General features: G+C 37.9%; 3 protein-coding genes, 1 long non-coding RNA gene and 6 other non-coding genes across 14 annotated transcripts; 3 read left to right on the forward strand and 7 right to left on the reverse strand.

Annotated features, from left to right (window-relative positions):
• Positions 1-692: 692 nt before the first annotated feature.
• Positions 693-798, reverse strand: LOC111484629. The gene has a single exon (XR_002718554.1). It is a non-coding gene; the product is annotated as a small nucleolar RNA snoR97 (small nucleolar RNA).
• A 98-nt stretch (positions 799-896) lies between these two features.
• On the reverse strand, positions 897-1,011 carry LOC111484618. Its single transcript, XR_002718544.1, has one exon. It is a non-coding gene; the product is annotated as a small nucleolar RNA Z278 (small nucleolar RNA).
• Positions 1,012-1,070: 59 nt separating this feature from the next.
• Positions 1,071-1,185, reverse strand: LOC111484617. Its single transcript, XR_002718543.1, has one exon. It is a non-coding gene; the product is annotated as a small nucleolar RNA Z278 (small nucleolar RNA).
• Positions 1,186-1,378: 193 nt separating this feature from the next.
• LOC111484616 lies at positions 1,379-1,474 on the reverse strand. Its single transcript, XR_002718542.1, has one exon. It is a non-coding gene; the product is annotated as a small nucleolar RNA Z223 (small nucleolar RNA).
• A 52-nt stretch (positions 1,475-1,526) lies between these two features.
• On the reverse strand, positions 1,527-1,614 carry LOC111484636. Its single transcript, XR_002718561.1, has one exon. It is a non-coding gene; the product is annotated as a small nucleolar RNA U36a (small nucleolar RNA).
• LOC111484165 lies at positions 1,527-2,156 on the reverse strand. Its single transcript, XR_002718453.1, has 2 exons — positions 2,094-2,156; positions 1,527-1,783 (listed from the first exon to the last, which is right to left on the reverse strand). It is a non-coding gene; the product is annotated as an uncharacterized LOC111484165 (long non-coding RNA).
• LOC111484639 lies at positions 1,901-2,043 on the reverse strand. Its single transcript, XR_002718564.1, has one exon. It is a non-coding gene; the product is annotated as a small nucleolar RNA snoR134 (small nucleolar RNA).
• A 439-nt stretch (positions 2,157-2,595) lies between the features above and the next one.
• On the forward strand, positions 2,596-5,613 carry LOC111484080 (probable galacturonosyltransferase 10). The gene is made up of 2 exons (XM_023130521.1): positions 2,596-3,074; positions 3,744-5,613. The coding sequence occupies exons 1-2, from the start codon at positions 2,925-2,927 to the stop codon at positions 5,193-5,195; spliced, it is 1,602 nt and encodes a 533-aa protein (XP_022986289.1). The 5' UTR covers positions 2,596-2,924; the 3' UTR covers positions 5,196-5,613.
• Positions 5,614-7,012: 1,399 nt separating this feature from the next.
• On the forward strand, positions 7,013-9,883 carry LOC111484073 (QWRF motif-containing protein 3). Its single transcript, XM_023130509.1, has 6 exons — positions 7,013-8,150; positions 8,237-8,356; positions 8,422-8,538; positions 9,312-9,401; positions 9,483-9,590; positions 9,673-9,883. Exons 1-6 carry the CDS (start codon positions 7,029-7,031, stop codon positions 9,787-9,789), a joined length of 1,674 nt encoding a protein of 557 aa, XP_022986277.1. The 5' UTR covers positions 7,013-7,028; the 3' UTR covers positions 9,790-9,883.
• LOC111484112 (formimidoyltransferase-cyclodeaminase-like) lies at positions 8,056-17,256 on the forward strand. Of its 5 annotated transcripts, none has more exons than XM_023130572.1 (4): positions 8,056-8,068; positions 14,895-14,969; positions 15,472-15,887; positions 16,674-17,256. In XM_023130572.1, exons 3-4 carry the CDS (start codon positions 15,497-15,499, stop codon positions 17,180-17,182), a joined length of 900 nt encoding a protein of 299 aa, XP_022986340.1. In that variant the 5' UTR covers positions 8,056-8,068; positions 14,895-14,969; positions 15,472-15,496; the 3' UTR covers positions 17,183-17,256. The 5 variants fall into 5 exon arrangements, with proteins under 5 accessions (XP_022986340.1, XP_022986339.1, XP_022986341.1 ...); XM_023130573.1 differs by lacking the exon at positions 8,056-8,068 and adding an exon at positions 15,058-15,241 and having other exon boundaries at positions 14,788-14,969; XM_023130571.1 differs by lacking the exon at positions 8,056-8,068 and having other exon boundaries at positions 14,778-14,969.
• Positions 17,257-17,285: the final 29 nt, after the last annotated feature.

Raw genomic sequence — 17,285 nt, forward strand, 5'->3', positions numbered from 1 at the left:
AAATATAGCACATAAGTAAATTACTGAATTATCCCTCCCTCCGTTGCGTTGAAATAATATTGTTTATGATACAAATATTACACTTTTAGGTTGCACCAACTAATTTAATTAATTGGAGTTAATAAATAACAAAAGAAAATATTATTGAAACATTCATTAATTTCGCTCCTCTGTATAAAATATCTTTAAAAAGTAAATATGAAAATTTTACAATTATGATTTAATTTAAAATTTTAAACCTCTTAGATAAATCAACGATATAATCTTATTCTATATTGAAATATTCCAATTAGAATTTTATATTTTACAGGCTGTTACATCGTCAATGAAACTATATTTAAAAAAAAAAAATTATTAAAAGTGAAATTAGAAGGGACAAGTATGGGGGAAATATTCATTCATTGATCAGAAATATCCACAACGATCGTAATATATTTGAACATAAATAAAATAAATAAATAATGTGTTGCAAGTACAAGCATAAAAATGGAAACTCAGAAACTTGTGCAAGCTTCTTCAATGCCTGATGTCTGCTAGCACTTTTATGGTTCTTGATCATACACAGGCCGACCAAAACAGTTCAATCGGAGAGAGAGGACTTTCATTCAATCGATCTATAAGAGAAACACTGAAGAAAGAACAGATGTAAAACAAGTAATCATTGAACATCAATGAATTTGGTTATATTTTGGGAATTTGATGCTGTTATTTAACTCCAGTCTCCTTAAGTAGGCGAGAAGAAGCTGATGACAACACATAATTTCTGAGTTTTTTCAGACTACATACCCACTTTGTAACAGGAACGAGTATAGTTAAACTCAAAACAACAGAATAAATATACAAAGAGCAATTAACAGTTCACCGAAGAACTAAATGTTACAACTTTCTAAATTGAAACCTCTGCAAAATCCATATAACTCAAATAAATGTTGGTTCACCAAGTAGGTTCTCCCTGAAGCAGGGTCTTGGCTACACAACATCTCAGATAAGTTGGAATAAGTCTTCATGGGCTTCAAATCAAATTAAAAAAATTTACTGGTTCAACAAAGAAAAAGAACAAACCCATTGTGACCTCAGTTGAATCCATTAAAATCTTATGAACATAGTTTCACCAAGTAGGTTCTCCCTGAAACAGGGGCTTGGCTCCACAACGTCTCAGACAAGATGGATTAAGTCATCATTGGCAAAATTAACCCTTCAAATTTGGATCAATGGTTAACCTCCAGACAACTAAATTCGACTGTGGAAAAAGTAAACAATTAAATTTAGAACAAGGGTAGCCAACAGAAAGCTAAATCCGAACTGCCATTGAAAAAAAGGGCAGCATGTACGATAACTGCATTCTAAAAACATGGAATTAAGTATTAACTTTGAGGGTGTCGAAAGCTCAGATAATTTGTAACAGCTTTATCGATCATCAAATTCTGAAGCAGAACTGGCGTTATAAGCTGAAGTAAAATCCTCACAGCTAGACTTGAAACCAATAAATTAAAAATAACAGTCATCAAAATAATGATAGAAGAAGATGGCTCATATTAAGAAATTCAACCATTAATTTTAAGTTTGCTTCATCGTTAAACCTCGGAAGCGCGGATAAGTATAAAATCATCGCCAAAGACTTCTATATTACTAAAATTCAGAAAATTGGATAAAAATCGGGATTTAGAATATCTATAGCGGAAGTTTTTAGACGCACAAACATTGAACGGAAAGACCCCCACGTGAACACCGCCGAGGACTAAAATTCGGCCTCTATGACTAGCTTCATTTCCATATTCATAATCTGCAGAAACAAGCTAAAGGTAAAGTGAGGCCACCCCAAAAAGAATATCTAAACAGATGTAAAAAAAAAAAAAACGAAGATGCAACATTATTTTGTATCGCTATAACCAGGATAAAGGAATCTCGCCATTATTTTGACACAGATCAGCCGTGGAAAAGAGCAAGGCCAACCTGCAACACTAAACGGCAACACTCTAGCACGAGCAATGGGGCTATCAACTTCACGTAGAACATCAGAGAAGCCCGGGGTGCATCGTGCAAGTGATAATTGAATCGAAATCAATGAAAAACAATAACAAAAACAAAAAGACCTTATGCTGGTTCACATCCCCAGCTCCACGATAAACCCTAGATCATCCTCGTCCCGGGCGCAGACTTATTCGATGATTTAAGGGACTTCGCGTTAGTTTATATAGGCTACGAAAGCCCTAGCTACTCGGATATCTCCAATTTTTCACTTGGGCTATGGCCCAATAGAACGCCCGGCCCGTGATCACTTCCAATAATAATTTTAAATTAAAAAAAAAATCTAAAAATATATATTTAGTTTTGGATACATATTAAAAAACTTTTAATAATGTTTTTAAAATACTCTTTAATTATATAAAAATATTAATATTCTTCAATATAAAAAAATTAAAAAATATATTTATTATTAGTATTACATTTTAAAAAATATTGGTTAAATTTTAAAAGTAGTATTACCATTATTTACTTAATAAGTAAATTTTATTTTTATTAATTTAGTCATTATTAAAAAGAATTAAAATTTGATATATTTTTATTAATTTAATTTGTGAGAGAAGCGTGTACTGTCGGGTGAGGGGTTAGAAACGAATGAAACCAGAGAACCCCAACAAAATATGGAGGCAATTAAAAATTCAACTCCACACCACAGCTTCCTTCCTCGCTTTCCAGTGATCGATCGCAAGCAAAAATGGAGTTATTCTAACCGAACCTTAACCCTATCTCCATCTCCATCTCCCTAATTCATACATTCACCGCCTCCACTTCGGGATCTGAAATACCCACCTTCAGTTTTTCAACTCCGGAACTGATCTGATTCAGTTCATTGCTCCAATTCTTTTCCCCCATTCAAGTCAAAACTGTGTTTCGCTCACGATCGGAAATCCAGCCAGAGAATGAGGCGGAGGCCCCCGGATTTCCGAAGGCCTGCCAGGAGAAGATTATCCAACGCCTTTTGGTGGACTCTGTGTTTTGTTGCGGTTTTGCTTTTCGTCTTCATTCTCAGTAAAGGGAGTCAGATTGAGTCCAGGCCTGTCTTAATAAAGGTAAAGATCTGTTTCTCTTTCTATCTTTCTCCCCCGATTTTGCTTATGTTTCTGGAGGAAATTGTGGGATGGGATTCAACTAGAATGTCGATTGCCGGTCCTGAATTTATTATTATCAGCTACCTTGTGTAGGTCATGGATTTGTGTTGATGTTGTGCTAATTTGACAAATAGAACTGCCATCTACGATCTAGCTTTGCGTCGTGTGACATCTTTTTGCTTTTCCTTCCTGATCTGTTTTGAAGTAACTTTATATTTGATCTTCCGTCTCTGATCATCTGGCTTTGGAGCTAGTTTGTCTCTTGGGACACTGGAAAAATGGCTGGTGAAACTTAGTACTAGGTGATAGAAACCAATTCAAGAACAGTAAATTAGAATTTGAAGTAATTTGAGGAGCTTGTGTGCCCCCCACTCAAACAAGTTCAAGCAAGAAAAACAACCATGTAATTGCTTTACTTTCTGTGCCCCAAATTACTTCCTCTCAATACTTACATGGTCCATACTTCAATGGGGCATCTTGAGTTTTAGAATGATTTGCTTTCCATTGAGTAATGTCTGATCTTCCCATTGTCTATAAGCATTGGCTAAGTTAGGCTTTCGAATCGTTACTGTCTTAGTGCTACATCGACAACAATTTGCTGAATTTGATGTTTTCTGCACCATTATGTAGAGATCATATAGACATGAAAGAATTATGGAAGGCCTCAACATTACTGAAGAAATGTTGAACCCCAGCTCTATTGCCCGGCAAATAAGTGACCAAATTTCTCTAGCAAAAGCATTCGTTGTGATTGCAAAAGAGAGCAGCAATCTTCAGTTTGCTTGGGAATTAAGTGCCCAGATCCGGAATTCACAGATCCTCCTCTCAAATGCTGCAACAAGGAGAGCACCTCTGAGGATTACAGAAGCAGAAACTGCAATACGGGACATGGCACTGTTGCTCTACCAAGCCCAGCAACTTCATTACGATAGTGCAGCCATGATCATGAGACTGAAAGCTAAAATCCAGACTCTTGATGAGAACGTGAGCTCTGTCAGTGAAAAAAGTTCAAAATATGGACAAATTGCTGCCGAGGAAGTCCCCAAAAGTTTGTACTGCCTTGGCGTTCGCTTGACCACTGAATGGTTCAGAAACTTAAATGTACAGAGGAAGTTTAATGAAAAGAGGCAAATAGATACGAAACTTAAAGACAATGATCTCTACCATTTCTGTGTTTTCTCTGATAACATCCTGGCCACTTCAGTTGTTGTCAACTCGACTGCTTTGAATTCAAAAAATCCTGATAAGATTGTTTTCCATCTCATAACTGATGAGGTCAATTATGCAGCAATGAAGGCCTGGTTTTCAATGAACAAATTTAGAAGGGTGACTGTTGATGTTCAAAAGTTTGAGGATTTTAGCTGGTTAAATGCTTCCTATGTCCCAGTACTCAAGCAACTTCAAGACTCAGATACTCAGAACTATTATTTTTCAGGTAATGGCGGTGACAGTCGGACTCCCATCAAGTTTCGGAATCCAAAATATCTTTCAATGCTCAACCATCTCAGGTTTTATATTCCAGAAGTTTTTCCTGCTCTTAAAAAAGTTGTGTTTCTTGATGATGATATTGTGGTCCAGAAAGATCTTTCTGATCTTTTCAGCATTAATTTGAATGGTAATGTAAATGGAGCTGTGGAGACATGCATGGAGACCTTTCACAGATATCATAAGTACTTGAACTACTCCCACCCACTTATCAGGGAACATTTCGATCCCGATGCGTGCGGATGGGCATTCGGGATGAATGTCTTCGACTTAGTAGAGTGGAGGAAGAGAAATGTTACGGGCATCTACCATTATTGGCAGGAAAAGAATGTAGACCGGACACTATGGAAACTTGGTACGCTGCCGCCTGGACTGCTTACATTCTATGGATTGACAGAACCATTGGACCCCTCATGGCATGTGTTAGGATTGGGCTACACAAATATCGATCCTAAGGTGATTGAGAAGGGGGCTGTGCTTCATTTTAATGGTAACTCGAAGCCATGGTTGAAGATTGGGATAGAGAAGTACAAACCCCTTTGGGAGAAATACGTTGATTATACTCATCCTCTATTGCAAAGCTGCAACTTCCATTGATTATATGAACATACATTTGTTTTCCACAGGGAAGATTGTTGTTTAAGGACATCAGAAATTTTTTAGGACATCGAGCCACAGGCGTGCCATTTTAACGCAAAATCAAGTATGGCACGTTGCTGTAACGTGAATGTTCGAGTATTCAGTTTCCTGTTGTAGCACAGATCCTTGATAATAGATAATTGCTTCTGTCCTTCCTTGTAGGTTAGAGTGAACAACAGCAGAAGACCACTTTTCTAGTGCCATTAGCAGCAATTGTTCCTCTCTATGTATCAGTAGCACTCACAACTCCCAGGGATGGGCATCCTAACTTATTTGAATTTGGAAGTTTAGTTCTTGGGAGGTTTACACTTCCTGTTGTTATGAATTGGTGGATGCATTTTCAATTCCCTTCCTGAAATTTGGCTGTTTCTTCTCACTTTCACCTCGTTTCTCCTGCATGATTTCGGGTTGCTTTTTGCTCATTTTCTTTACCATAGTTTTCACGTTTCTTCGAGAAACGTTTGAATATATTAGATCGAATCCAGAACACATAAACATGTTCTTAAAACAGCGAAGCTTGTAATATGCATTATACATCTTTAATTGAAGCCAACGATGACTTTGCACTCAAGCTAAGAGCCGTCGGTTGATTCAAGAAATGAATCCAAAAAATGGCTTAATTGGAGAAAGCAGAAAATTAAGCAAAGTGGTAAGTAGAGAGGTTAATTGAAGTGTTGGTGACTTCCACCATGAAAATTGAAAGAGCTTACCCTAACTTAGGTCTCAATTAAGTTAACTTCAAAATCTTTCATCTTTTATAACACTAATGTGAGATACTATAACGGTCGGAGTTAGTGTGAAAATCTCTCCATAATAGAGGTATTTTCAAACCGTGAGATTAACAACAATACATAACATAACAGGCTAAATCGGACAATGAGCTTGAGTTATTACAAATTGTATCAAAACTAAACATTCCTAAGTGTGTGAAAATCTCTCCATACTAGACGTATATTAAAACTGTGAGGTTGACAACAATACATAACCGGTTAAAACAGACAATAAGCTTGAGTTATTACATATGGTATCAAAACTAAACATCGAGTGGTGTGCCATCGAGAATGAAACATTCCTTTATAAGTGTGTGAAAATCTCTCCATAATAGACGTATTTAAAAACTGTGAGGTTGACAACAATACATAACAAGTTAAAACGGACAATATCTATTAACAATGAGTTTGAGTTATTACAAATGATATCAAAACTAAACATCGAGTGGTGTACCAGCCAGAACACTGGGACCACAAAGGGTAGATTGTGAGATACGACATTGGTTTATCTAAATTTTTTACCTTAATTTATGTCTATGGAATGTCGTGCCAATTGTCATAATATAGTTTTGAAATAATTTATAAGTTTAATTATAAAAAATAAAAAAAATAAGAACATCAAAGTTTATAATGTCACGGTCTGAATTATAAAGAAATGTGAATGAAAAAAAGCTCTCATACTAATAACATATATTAATTATGTTCATGTAGATGACAGGTGGCGCACACCCAGTTAGTCCACTGAGGCAGTCGAGGAGCCGGCGGAGTAAAAAAATGATACCGGAAAATCCATCTCCGAATAAATTCAAATTTCTAACCGTCTCCGTTTCGTTGCGATCTCCTCTCATGGCGATTCAACCTTCTTTTTTGTCTTTTGACGGAATCCTCAAGGAACAGAAAACGATTTATCCGATTTTGTTAAGTGATCTTTCCTCCCTAACTAACTCCTCCCTTTTCTCCTCCTCCATTCTTCTCAACAACAACAACACACAAGCTTCACAAATCCCCCATTTTACTTCCGATGAACAATGTCAATGAACCACTCGTTTCCGATCAGCTTCACAGACCCAGAAGACCCAAATCTCGTGAAGTACGTTCAAGATTTCTCTCGCCGGCCTCTGCCACTGACACTACCGCACCCTCGTCCTCTCCCACTCACCGGAAATCAAGATTCAGTTCATTTGATGCTCGTAAGCACCGAAGCCAAGATGGGTCCTTATTCGTTCATGGACTCTGGCCTTCTTCTAAGAGATTCGATACTCTCGCTGATCATCTCGGAAATGAACGATTCAATGATGAAAACCCCACTGGCAGTAATGGTATTCCGTTCATCGATAAACAGAGAGGTTCCTGGGAGCTGAGTAATCTCGAACCGGAAAAGGAATGCGCTAAAGAAAACGATAAACCGATTATTGGGGGTTCTTTGAGATACTGCGGGAAAATACAGGGGAAATACGTGAGCTCTTCGTCGTCGAAATTGCCGGTTCAGAGTTCGGAATCTGGGAGACTGTCGGTGGATGAGAATGCTCTGTTTGGAAGATCATCAAGACGGCGATCGGAAAATTTCAAGAACAGTTTTGACTTGGACCCAGATGTGTCTCCGACGATGTTGGGCAAAATGCCGACCATAATCTGCCGGAGGGCCGGTATAATGGTACCTTCGAAGTATATGAACGATGTACCATCAAGAAGGCTTCAAAGGGGTTCTTCAGATTCAAGCGTCCCCAACCCTGTTTCATTAGAGGGTTCGCCAACAGCGAAGAAAACTCATGGGAAAAACCCAATTCAACGATCTAATTCAATCTCCGGACATGGGAGTTCCACGTCGCAGTGGGCATTATCGCCTGGACGGTCAGGGTCGCCGCCGATGTCAGTGGAGAGCAAAGAAAAGCCGATGTCGTTTTCTAGTTTAAAACCTGTAAGAACTCCATCAAAAGCCGCAACGGGTATGGAGAAGTTGCTTAACTTGGGATTGGACTTGTTCAAGAGTAGAAAATCATCGATTTCCATCACATCTCCAATTGGGTTTGCTGTATCAGATAGCGTTCATCAACTCAGAGTGTTTCATAATCGACTGGTGCAGTGGCGTTTCGCCAATGCTAGAGCTCGTTCCGCCAGTGTAAACTTGGCTAGTCTAGCAGAGGTATAACTTGGTTTAACACTGATTGAAATATGATGTGGGTAAAATCTAAGAACAGGGGCGGCGCTTCTTGTTTTGAAACCTTGCAGAAAAATTTGACGATTGCCTGCTATGAAATCGCTATATTGCAGCAGTCTGTGCAGCAAAAGAAGCTGCAGCTTCAGAAAGAAAAGCTTCAATTCAAGTTGAATTTCATTGTCCATTCTCAAGTGAGTGACTCTCCCCCACACTTGTGGAATAACATCACTGAGAATTGATTGAGTTTGTTTTGCAGCTGAAGCCACTGGAGAGCTGGGGAGGTATGGAGAGGCAACATTTGGCTGCAGTTTCAATGACCAAAGATTGTCTGCATTCTGTTATCTGCAGGGTACCGCTGATCGAAGGAGCAAAGGTAAAAAAGACTATAGAGCTTACAATGGTATGATATTGTCAAGCTCTCATAGCTTGGAGGTGTATTCCTTACCTATAAACCCATTATCATTGTCTCTAAGTTAGTCAATGTGAGACTCTCTTCCAACCATTCTCAAAAATTCTTCCATCGAACAAAGTGCAAAATCGCCTTCTCTGAGATCTATGGAGCCCTCAAATAGTCTCCCCCTTAATCGAGACTTGACTCCTTTTTTGGAGTCTTAGAACAAAGGACACTCTTTGTTCGACAATTGAGTCAATAAAGTACACTCTTGGCTCGACTTCTTCTCTGGAGTCTTAGAACAAAATACACTATTTGTTCGACACTTGAGTCAACAGAGTACATCCTTGGCTCGACTCCTTCTCTGGAGTCTTCGAACAAAGTACACTCTTTGTTTGACACTTGAGTCAATAAAGTACCCTTTGGCTCGAGTCCTTCTCTGGAGTCTTAAAACAAAGTACACTCTTTGTTCGACACCACTTTTGACTACACCTTCGAGGCTCACAACTTATTTATTCGACATTTGAGGATTCTATTGACATAGCTAAGTTAAGGGCATGACTTAAGAATTATGGATCTTTACAGTGGTATGATATTGTACAGTTTGAGCACAAGCTCTCGTAGTCTTGCTTTGGGCTTCCCCAAAGGGGCTCGTACCAATGGAAACGAATTTCGAATTTCTTGTTTATAAACTCATGATACATAATTGGCTATATCTCTTGTTTGTTTTCTAAATGATAGCAACATACATACAGATTGATGGTGAAACAATGTCCATGGCATTGAGACAAGCTTGTGATCTGATAGTGTCAATGAAGTCAATGATATCAGGACACGCCCCACGGGTACTAGCCAGCCAGCCAGCCACATAATACATTTCTGTATGCTCATAATAGAATTGTGTAACGAGTTGGTAATGAACACAGGCGAAGGAAACTGCTTGCTTGCTCTCAGACTTAGCCAAAGTGGTGATTCAAGAGAGATTGGTTCTAGAGGAAGTGTTTGAACTCCACAAAGCCATATCAGTACTAGAGGTATGAACAAGAAGAAGAAGAAGAAGAAGAAGCCCAGATTTGTTGATTTGTGTTGATTTTGTGTTGATTTGTTGTGTGGCAGATGGAAGAAAGGAGTTTGAAATGTGGGATTATCCAAATGAAAACAGAGCAATATCATCATCATCATCTGCAGCAGCTACAAGAACAAGGCGAAGAAGCTTCCAGGGTTGTTACATGAATGACTTGCTTTTTAGCATTGATTTTGATTGATATGATTGATATGCGTACAGTATTCTGATTACGTCTCTCGTTAGTTAAGCTATGTAATGAATAAATGCATCCGGGTTTTGGCTATTCCATTTTGTTCAACTCTCAAGAAGAAGCTACCAATTGAGGATATCGGTACAGCAGTGACTGCCGGCCTCTGGATGAAATGGCTGCTCATGTAAACACTATTCATTCAGCTTAAACTAATTAATTTGGGCTAATATTTTTGTTTTTTTTTTTTATTTAAATAACCGAGTCGAGTATTTGGTAAGACATTAACTCTACTCGACTCCTTCATGGAAGACCAAAAATGAAAGCCTACATAGAACATATGCTAGAGGTGAGCTTACATTTCTCAAAGGAATGTCGAAACCTCTTCTTAACATACTATTTAACTCTTTTCGAGGGAAACCCCAACAGAAAAGCCTACAGGGAACATCCGTTAGAGGTGAGCTTAGGCTCCTACGAATGATATAAGAGTCAAGTCTCGAATGGTGTGCTAGCAAGAACACGAGGAAACTAAAACATTTTTTCGATCGTTCACGTGGACATCGTTCTTGACAGTGATACGTAATGGACCATGGTTTAAAATTGTGAGGTTAACAGTGATTCGTAACGAATCAAGACTATTACAATTATTATTAATTTTTAATTAAAAAATAATGGTATCAATTATTATCTTAAATATAAACCTAAACTTTAAATAAAATCGAGACATTTGTTATTTAATACAAACATGAAAATTCATAAATTTATTAAACAATTTTTTTTTTTAAAATTTTAATAATCAAATAAACATTTAAAATTTCAAATTATTTACATTTTTATTAAATATATTTAAAAAATTGTTAGTTTTTATTATTATTATTTGAAATAATTTAAACCAGGCAAATAGCTCCGCCCATTAAATTCAAGATGATTAATTAAAATAGTTATAATTACATCTATATTTTGTCCGATTATTTTTAGTTATTTCTATTCGGATTTTATATATATATATATATATTTCGATTATTTGAATCTCTGAATTAAAGTCAAAATAAGCTTATTTATTTTTATTAAATTTTGATAGGTGATTGAACTAAAAAAATATAGAAATTAGAACGGGAGAAAAAGCAATAGAAAAAAAATAATAAATAAAGAGAGAGAAAGCGAAGAGGCTTAATGCGACGTCGTTTACTTCTGCTTGTCATCGTGTTTAGGCGTTCGGGTCTCTATTTCTAGCTTCCGCTCCGCCGTATCAGCGTCATTGATCTCTCGTTCTCTCTGTAGGGAAGAAAATCTGAATCCATGGCTACCTTAGCGGCTGCCGCAGCTCGTCAAGCCAGAGCCCTAACTCGAGTCTCCTCTCCTCAGTCAGCTGCCACTCTTATTCAAAGGCGCGGTCTCGCTGGCGCTGCCGGTAGGTTTCATCTCCCGATCTCGTTTTTATTAATTCAGATCATCTGCTTGGACTTATTCCAGTTTCGGTTTCGTTCACTAATCTTTGATCTCTGGATTTCTTGGAGTTTCATTTCGAAATGGGAATCGTTGTTACATATATTTTTCCCCAAGTTCTGTTTTTGGCTCTTTATCATTTCTAAGGTAGGCATTGATCGAGGGATCTTGAGAAGGTGCCAATTTATTTTACCTAATTAGAGAACCCAGATTTTATAAGAGGAGATTTCACTATTATTCTTTGATAGCGAGGGTTGTTGTCTAGAATCGAAATGGGTATGAAATATACTCAACTTTGATAACTTAACTCAATTAGGAAACGGAGGACACTGCATCTGGGATAATTAAAATAAGAAAAGGAAAATGTTGCTTTTGATTTGCAATTATCATATATTACCTGCATCCCACACGTCGTTGAGTATTTGATGAAGATCATTGTTATGTTTTAAAAGCATTTATAATTTGCAAAAGAATAGTTTACTAATTTGAAGGATATATCATCACCAAAAACACAGTTATTTCTAAAGAATAACCTGCGTACTGAATGGAACATAGAAAACCACCTGCGCACAAGTTAATCAGCTTATGATTAGTAAAGTACTCATACGGGGCTATATAGTTTTCTTTAAAACTTAATTTTCAGGCTTTGTTTACAAGAATACACTCTATACATGCATTTGAAATTCTTTTGTATTTCCTTTCGTAATGTTTGTGTTGGGAGAAAGATGAGCGAATAATCAAACATTAAGGGAAGAGAAAGGAACATCAAAAGATGAACAAACGATCATTTTGCTTGTAAGTTTGACCCTCTTTATTGATATTTGCAGACCACCATGGACCACCGAAGGTTAACTGTTGGGCAGATCCCATGAGCCCATCTAAATGGAAGGAAGAGCATGTGAGACTTAGTTTTGCATATGAAACCACTATCTTTTTTTTTTTTCTTTTTCTTTTTCCTTTCTGTTCTTCCTATTTCCTATCATCAAGTAGTGAGGATTTAAGAACCAGACTAACAAACATGATAACTTTTTTAGACTTTCAATCAGAATATCTCAAATTTGTGACCTACTCGACAAAGTACTTGATTTTGTTGTTTAAGTGTTCTTTTTCGTACTCCATATTTAATATAGTCTCATCTACTTGTAGTGTTGTATGAGATTAGTCTTATTAATTTAGCTACAAATTGGAAATTTTGTGTTCGATTTAGAGCTAAATGCAGTTGTTCGGGTCATCATATTAATTGTTCTCTTTGCTTTGCTTAGGATTTGAAGTCTGAAAATTCTACTACCTTAAATTAAATAGCTTTTTTTTTTTTTTTTTTTTTTTTTTTTTGCTTTGAAACTTATGAGTCTTATATAGAATGCCCTCTTCTCCCCAAGTGTTCATCTTGACGTGGATAATAAATAAACAATGACCTGATTATCATACTTGTGCTTTATTTTTATTTAGTTGTTTATTCCTGACTCTTTCAAACAATATTTACTAATAAGCAAATTGAACTTGTTCTGAAATTTGCAGTTTGTGATCGTCTCATTATCGGGATGGGGCCTACTCTTTTTCGGAGGTTACAAGTTCTTTACCAGGGGCAAGGGAAAGAAGGATGAGGTACTTCTGCTCTTATCTTCTGTGCGCTTATTATACCTAAACACTTGCAAGTATTTACAGGTGCTTTTAAATGAATATTATTCGGCAGTCATTGATTGGTTTTGACTCTTTTACGGGATTAACTTCTTAGAACAATTTGTTTATGCCTCTTATTTTACAAGATTAACTCCTTTTCTTGGTTGTACTTTCATTGTAAGTTTATCCATTTGGTAATTGTTCATGAAGTGTTAGAAATAGGAAAATGTTGAACTCTCCCGGAATGTTCTGTAATACACGAAGACATAATGTGAGTTCTAGGACTTATTTTTGTTCAAGGAAATTAGATTATTACACTTTGAGGCTCCTTATGTCGCCTTCTTGGTGAGACTCGGGTAATTGTACCAGGCGAATGTTGAGTAGTACAATCACTATCTCGGGGCTCGGCTGGATAATGAAAAGCATTTTCCTGATTTTTCTCTTTTAATTACATTTCATTGTTTTAGTTTAATGTGGATCATTTGGATCTTAATACATGGGGTATTTGGAACTGGTAGCAGGATGTAGCTGGTGCAATACAAACCTAGATCTCAATCGTAATCAAATCAAACTTGCACATGTATTTTTTCACAGCAAGTTTAATTTATTGGCCTTTGTTTTCAGAAACTTGCGGACGCATCACAATGAGCTGAGCTGTGGAGAATTTTCCAATTGTTCTGAAGTACTCCCCGTAATAATGTATTTCCTTGGACCTCAGGCGTCTGTGGATTTCATTTCAATCTGGAATAGTTTCTCAGACTAGTTTATGATCCTTTCTTGTAGCTTCTTCTTGACATTTTGAGTATTTCATGCACCGAAGTGTCCTATATCTAATAATACGATTTTACAGATATTTAAGCCCCAACAACTCATTCATTGAATTTGGGCACTTGTGGTTCCGAGTTTGTAATTGATCAAAGGCATCTTTGAGTTAAAAAACTCAGTTAATTGCTTTCTTTGGGGTGATTAAAATAACTCTTGATCACAACTAGAACGTCAGGATTGCAACTCCATTAACCTCCTATCAAGCTCCATTTTCTGGGTTCGGAGCGAGTACAGCGATGCTTTCATGTCTTCGTTGTTCTTCATCAGTTATTGATATTTTTTCCCCTGTTCATCCAAAACAAGAATAATATAGAATGAGTTCAATTATATCGGAGATGGAGGAATAAGGCGGCATGCATGGAAGATAGATACGAGAATTGTCCTGGAAGAGGAATGGCTAGGAATGGAGATCTTAATATTGTCTTCTTTGATCTTATCTCTGTCAGATTCACGATTTTAAGATGTCTCTCTTAGAAAGGTTTTTCACACCCTTATGAGCCCACTACTAGCAGATACTTCAAATATTGTCTTTTTTGAGTTTTTTTGAGTTTTCTGAGAGAGATTTTCGCACCCAATGTTTTGTTCCCCCTCTCCCAAGTGATGTGAAATTCACCATTCACACCCTTATAATGTTTTGTTCCTCTCTCCAAATGATGTGAAATTTACAATCCACCTAGGGGTTCGAGCATTCTCATTGACACACTACCCAATGTCATGCTCTAAATAATATTTATAACAACCTAAGCTCGTCAACAAATATTGTTACTAAGCTCATCTCATCGTTAACAAATATTATTTCCTTGAAGATTTTTTCTCTGAGTTTTTCCTCGTGCGTATTAAAGAGATGTCTTATCACCTTTATAAAATGGTTCTCGATCTCCAACTACTATGGAATCTCACATCAAAGCACAAGGCTTTCTCTGCTTCTTGCTTCTGCCGCCGAGAAAAATCAACGATAAACTAGATGGTGTAAGAATTAAAATTAAATTAAATTCAAAATACATGCACTAAAATAATATTTTAACAAAGAAAAATAAGGTTATATAACGTGGACAGTACATCGGCCTTTTGCATTTCGATGGGTGGGCTTACTCTGAAAGCCTCCGAGCTTCCCACCTTTCAAGCCCACCAAAAAGCTCTCCAATTTGGCGACTTTCCGGATATTTCGATGCCTCAAGAATGGAGTTTCTTTAGGATTGGGTGAACAGAACATCCGTCGTGGACAACACCCTCGCTTCGCCAAAATTGAAGCCACCCAGCAGTTGACAGGTAAAATTTATAAACAAAAAAGTTTCTTCTTTTCTCGTTAATTCTGTTTTCAAATACGATATCTTCGATTCTTCCCTCAATTTTGAAGAAGCCCACTTGAAGGATGGCTATGCCGAGGCCTATAAAGCTGGCCTAGACGCTGGCAAAGAAGAGACAAAGTGGGTGGCCTCAAAGCTGGTTTCGAGGTCGGCCAGCAACTAGGATTCTATCGAGGGTGTGTGGACGCGTGGAATTCTGCAATTCGAATCGAACAGAAACAGTTTCTGATTCGGGTTTGTAGTAGAGATTGAAAGCGATTAGCGCCATTTTGGGTGTCAAATCGGAGTGTAATGACTATCCCAAATCGGCTTCAGTTGGAAAAGATATTGAGTTTTGATTTGATTTTTGTGAAGATTGGTGGAATCTTTGAGTTTGTTAGATGATTGTTTGGTCTTATATATTATACACATAAATCTGCATCTTCTGACTACTAAATGTTACATATTCTTATCATTTTGTGCAGCCAGTGTGCTGCAGCAAAGAGAGAAATGTCAAAATTGGTTCTTGCTTGCTGCAAGGTTTACATTTCTGAAAGCAGAAACAAGGTTGCGCTGGAGTCAATTGAACGTGCTGCCAAGCTCTTCCCTGATGCACCCATTATCAACAAGTTCACAGATGAGGTTTACAACAGAGTTGGATATACCCTTGTTTCCAATCTCCCATTAAAGCCATCTGGAAAGTCATGTTCCCTCAAAAGTGCTGTCCTGAACATGATTAAGGCTGCATTTTCGTCGATCAACTTCGACTCGCATTGTGGCAGCCACCCTCGACTCGGAGTTGTGGATCACATATGCTTTCATCCCTTGGCTTCTGCTTCCTTGGATGATGCTGCTATAATTGCAAGGTCTCTGGCAGCTGATGTTGGATGTGGTCTACAAGGTTTGCACTTCTTTTAACATCATACCACCACAATGTTACGCTCTTGGCTGTGTAAAGGGAGGAATGCTAACTTTATAGGCATTTACATTAATATATTTTGAGATCCCATGCTGGTTGGGGAAGAGAACGAAACATTCTTTATACGGATGTGGAAACCTCTTCCTGGCAAACACGTTTTTAAAACCTTGAGTGGAAGCTCGTAAGGAAAAATTCAAAAGGGACAATATCTGCTAATGGTAGGCTAGGACTGTCACAAATGGTATTAGAGCCGGACACCGGCGCGATGTGTCAGCGAGGAGGCTGAGCCTCAAAGGGGGTGGGACATGATGCGGTGTGCTAGCAAGGATGCTGTGCCTCGAAGGGGAGTGGATTGGGGGTTCCACATCGATTAGAGAAGGGAACGAGTGTCAGCGAGGACGCTGGACCTCGAAGGGGGTGGATTGTGAGATCCCACATCAATTGGGGAGGAGAACGAAACATTTTTTATGAGGGTGTGTAAATCTCTCTCTTAACGGACGCATTTTAAAAACTTTTAGGGGAAGTCCGAAAGAGAAAACTCAAAGAGGACAACATGCGCTAAATGTGCGAGTGGGCTTGTGTGATGGCATAAACTTCTGCTCTGAAATTCCCTAAACATCTCTCAAGGGCTTCTTAAATGCAGCGTTCATATGCTCATACGTTATATCATGTTTGTACTTGTTCTCTAAGAGTTTCATGGTTTCAATTGCTCTGTGGTATCATCATCATCCCTCATGTGGTGCTAATGATCTAAACCATAGCCTGCAGTCCCAACATTTCTCTACGGAGCAGCTCATGAAGAGGGAAGGAAACTAGCCACGATCAGAAGAGACCTTGGCTATTTCAAGCCAAATTCCGATGGCTTACAATGGGCTGGAGGGCTGCAATCAGATCCATTGCCAGTGAACCCAGATGAGGGTCCAGCTAAAGCAAGTAAAGCAACAGGCGTTGTGGTAATTGGAGCAACAAAGTGGGTTGATAACTACAATGTCCCCATTTTCACTACCAACATCGCTGCTGCTCGTAAAATCTCGAAGCAAGTGAGCGAGCGAGGAGGCGGGCTTCCATCTGTTCAAGCAATGGCTCTTGCTCATGATGAAGGCGTAATCGAGGTGGCTTGTAATTTGCTTGAACCAACTAAAGTGAGCGGTAAAATGGTGCAGCTGGAAGTTGAAAGGCTTGCACAAAACGAGTGGTTAGCTGTGGGGGAAGGATACTTCACAGACCTCTCGCAGGAGGCCATAATTCAAAGGTACCTCAAATTGCTTTCTGGGTAATCTTGAGATTTACATTTCATCTATTTGTATATCTCAAATTTCAATGTTTTGATCTTCAAAGTATGTGATTTAAACATTCTGTGTAATCTTGATTGGTTCTTTT

The sequence above is a fragment of the Cucurbita maxima genome, unplaced genomic scaffold, assembly GCF_002738345.1.
Source record: "Cucurbita maxima cultivar Rimu unplaced genomic scaffold, Cmax_1.0 Cma_Scf00009, whole genome shotgun sequence".
NCBI classification, from domain to species: domain Eukaryota; kingdom Viridiplantae; phylum Streptophyta; class Magnoliopsida; order Cucurbitales; family Cucurbitaceae; genus Cucurbita; species Cucurbita maxima.

Coding starts and splice junctions, on each gene's coding strand:
- LOC111484112 (XM_023130570.1), top strand. CDS start 15,443: ATGTTACATATTCTTATCATTTTGTGCAGCCAGTGTGCTGCAGCAAAG. Junction 15,888..16,673: donor TGTTGGATGTGGTCTACAAG/GTTTGCACTTCT, acceptor CATAGCCTGCAG/TCCCAACATTTCTCTACGGA.
- LOC111484073 (XM_023130509.1), top strand. CDS start 7,029: ATGAACAATGTCAATGAACCACTCGTTTCCGATCAGCTTCACAGACCC. Junction 8,151..8,236: donor ACTTGGCTAGTCTAGCAGAG/GTATAACTTGGT, acceptor GAAACCTTGCAG/AAAAATTTGACGATTGCCTG. Junction 8,357..8,421: donor ATTTCATTGTCCATTCTCAA/GTGAGTGACTCT, acceptor TTTGTTTTGCAG/CTGAAGCCACTGGAGAGCTG.
- LOC111484080 (XM_023130521.1), top strand. CDS start 2,925: ATGAGGCGGAGGCCCCCGGATTTCCGAAGGCCTGCCAGGAGAAGATTA. Junction 3,075..3,743: donor CCAGGCCTGTCTTAATAAAG/GTAAAGATCTGT, acceptor ACCATTATGTAG/AGATCATATAGACATGAAAG.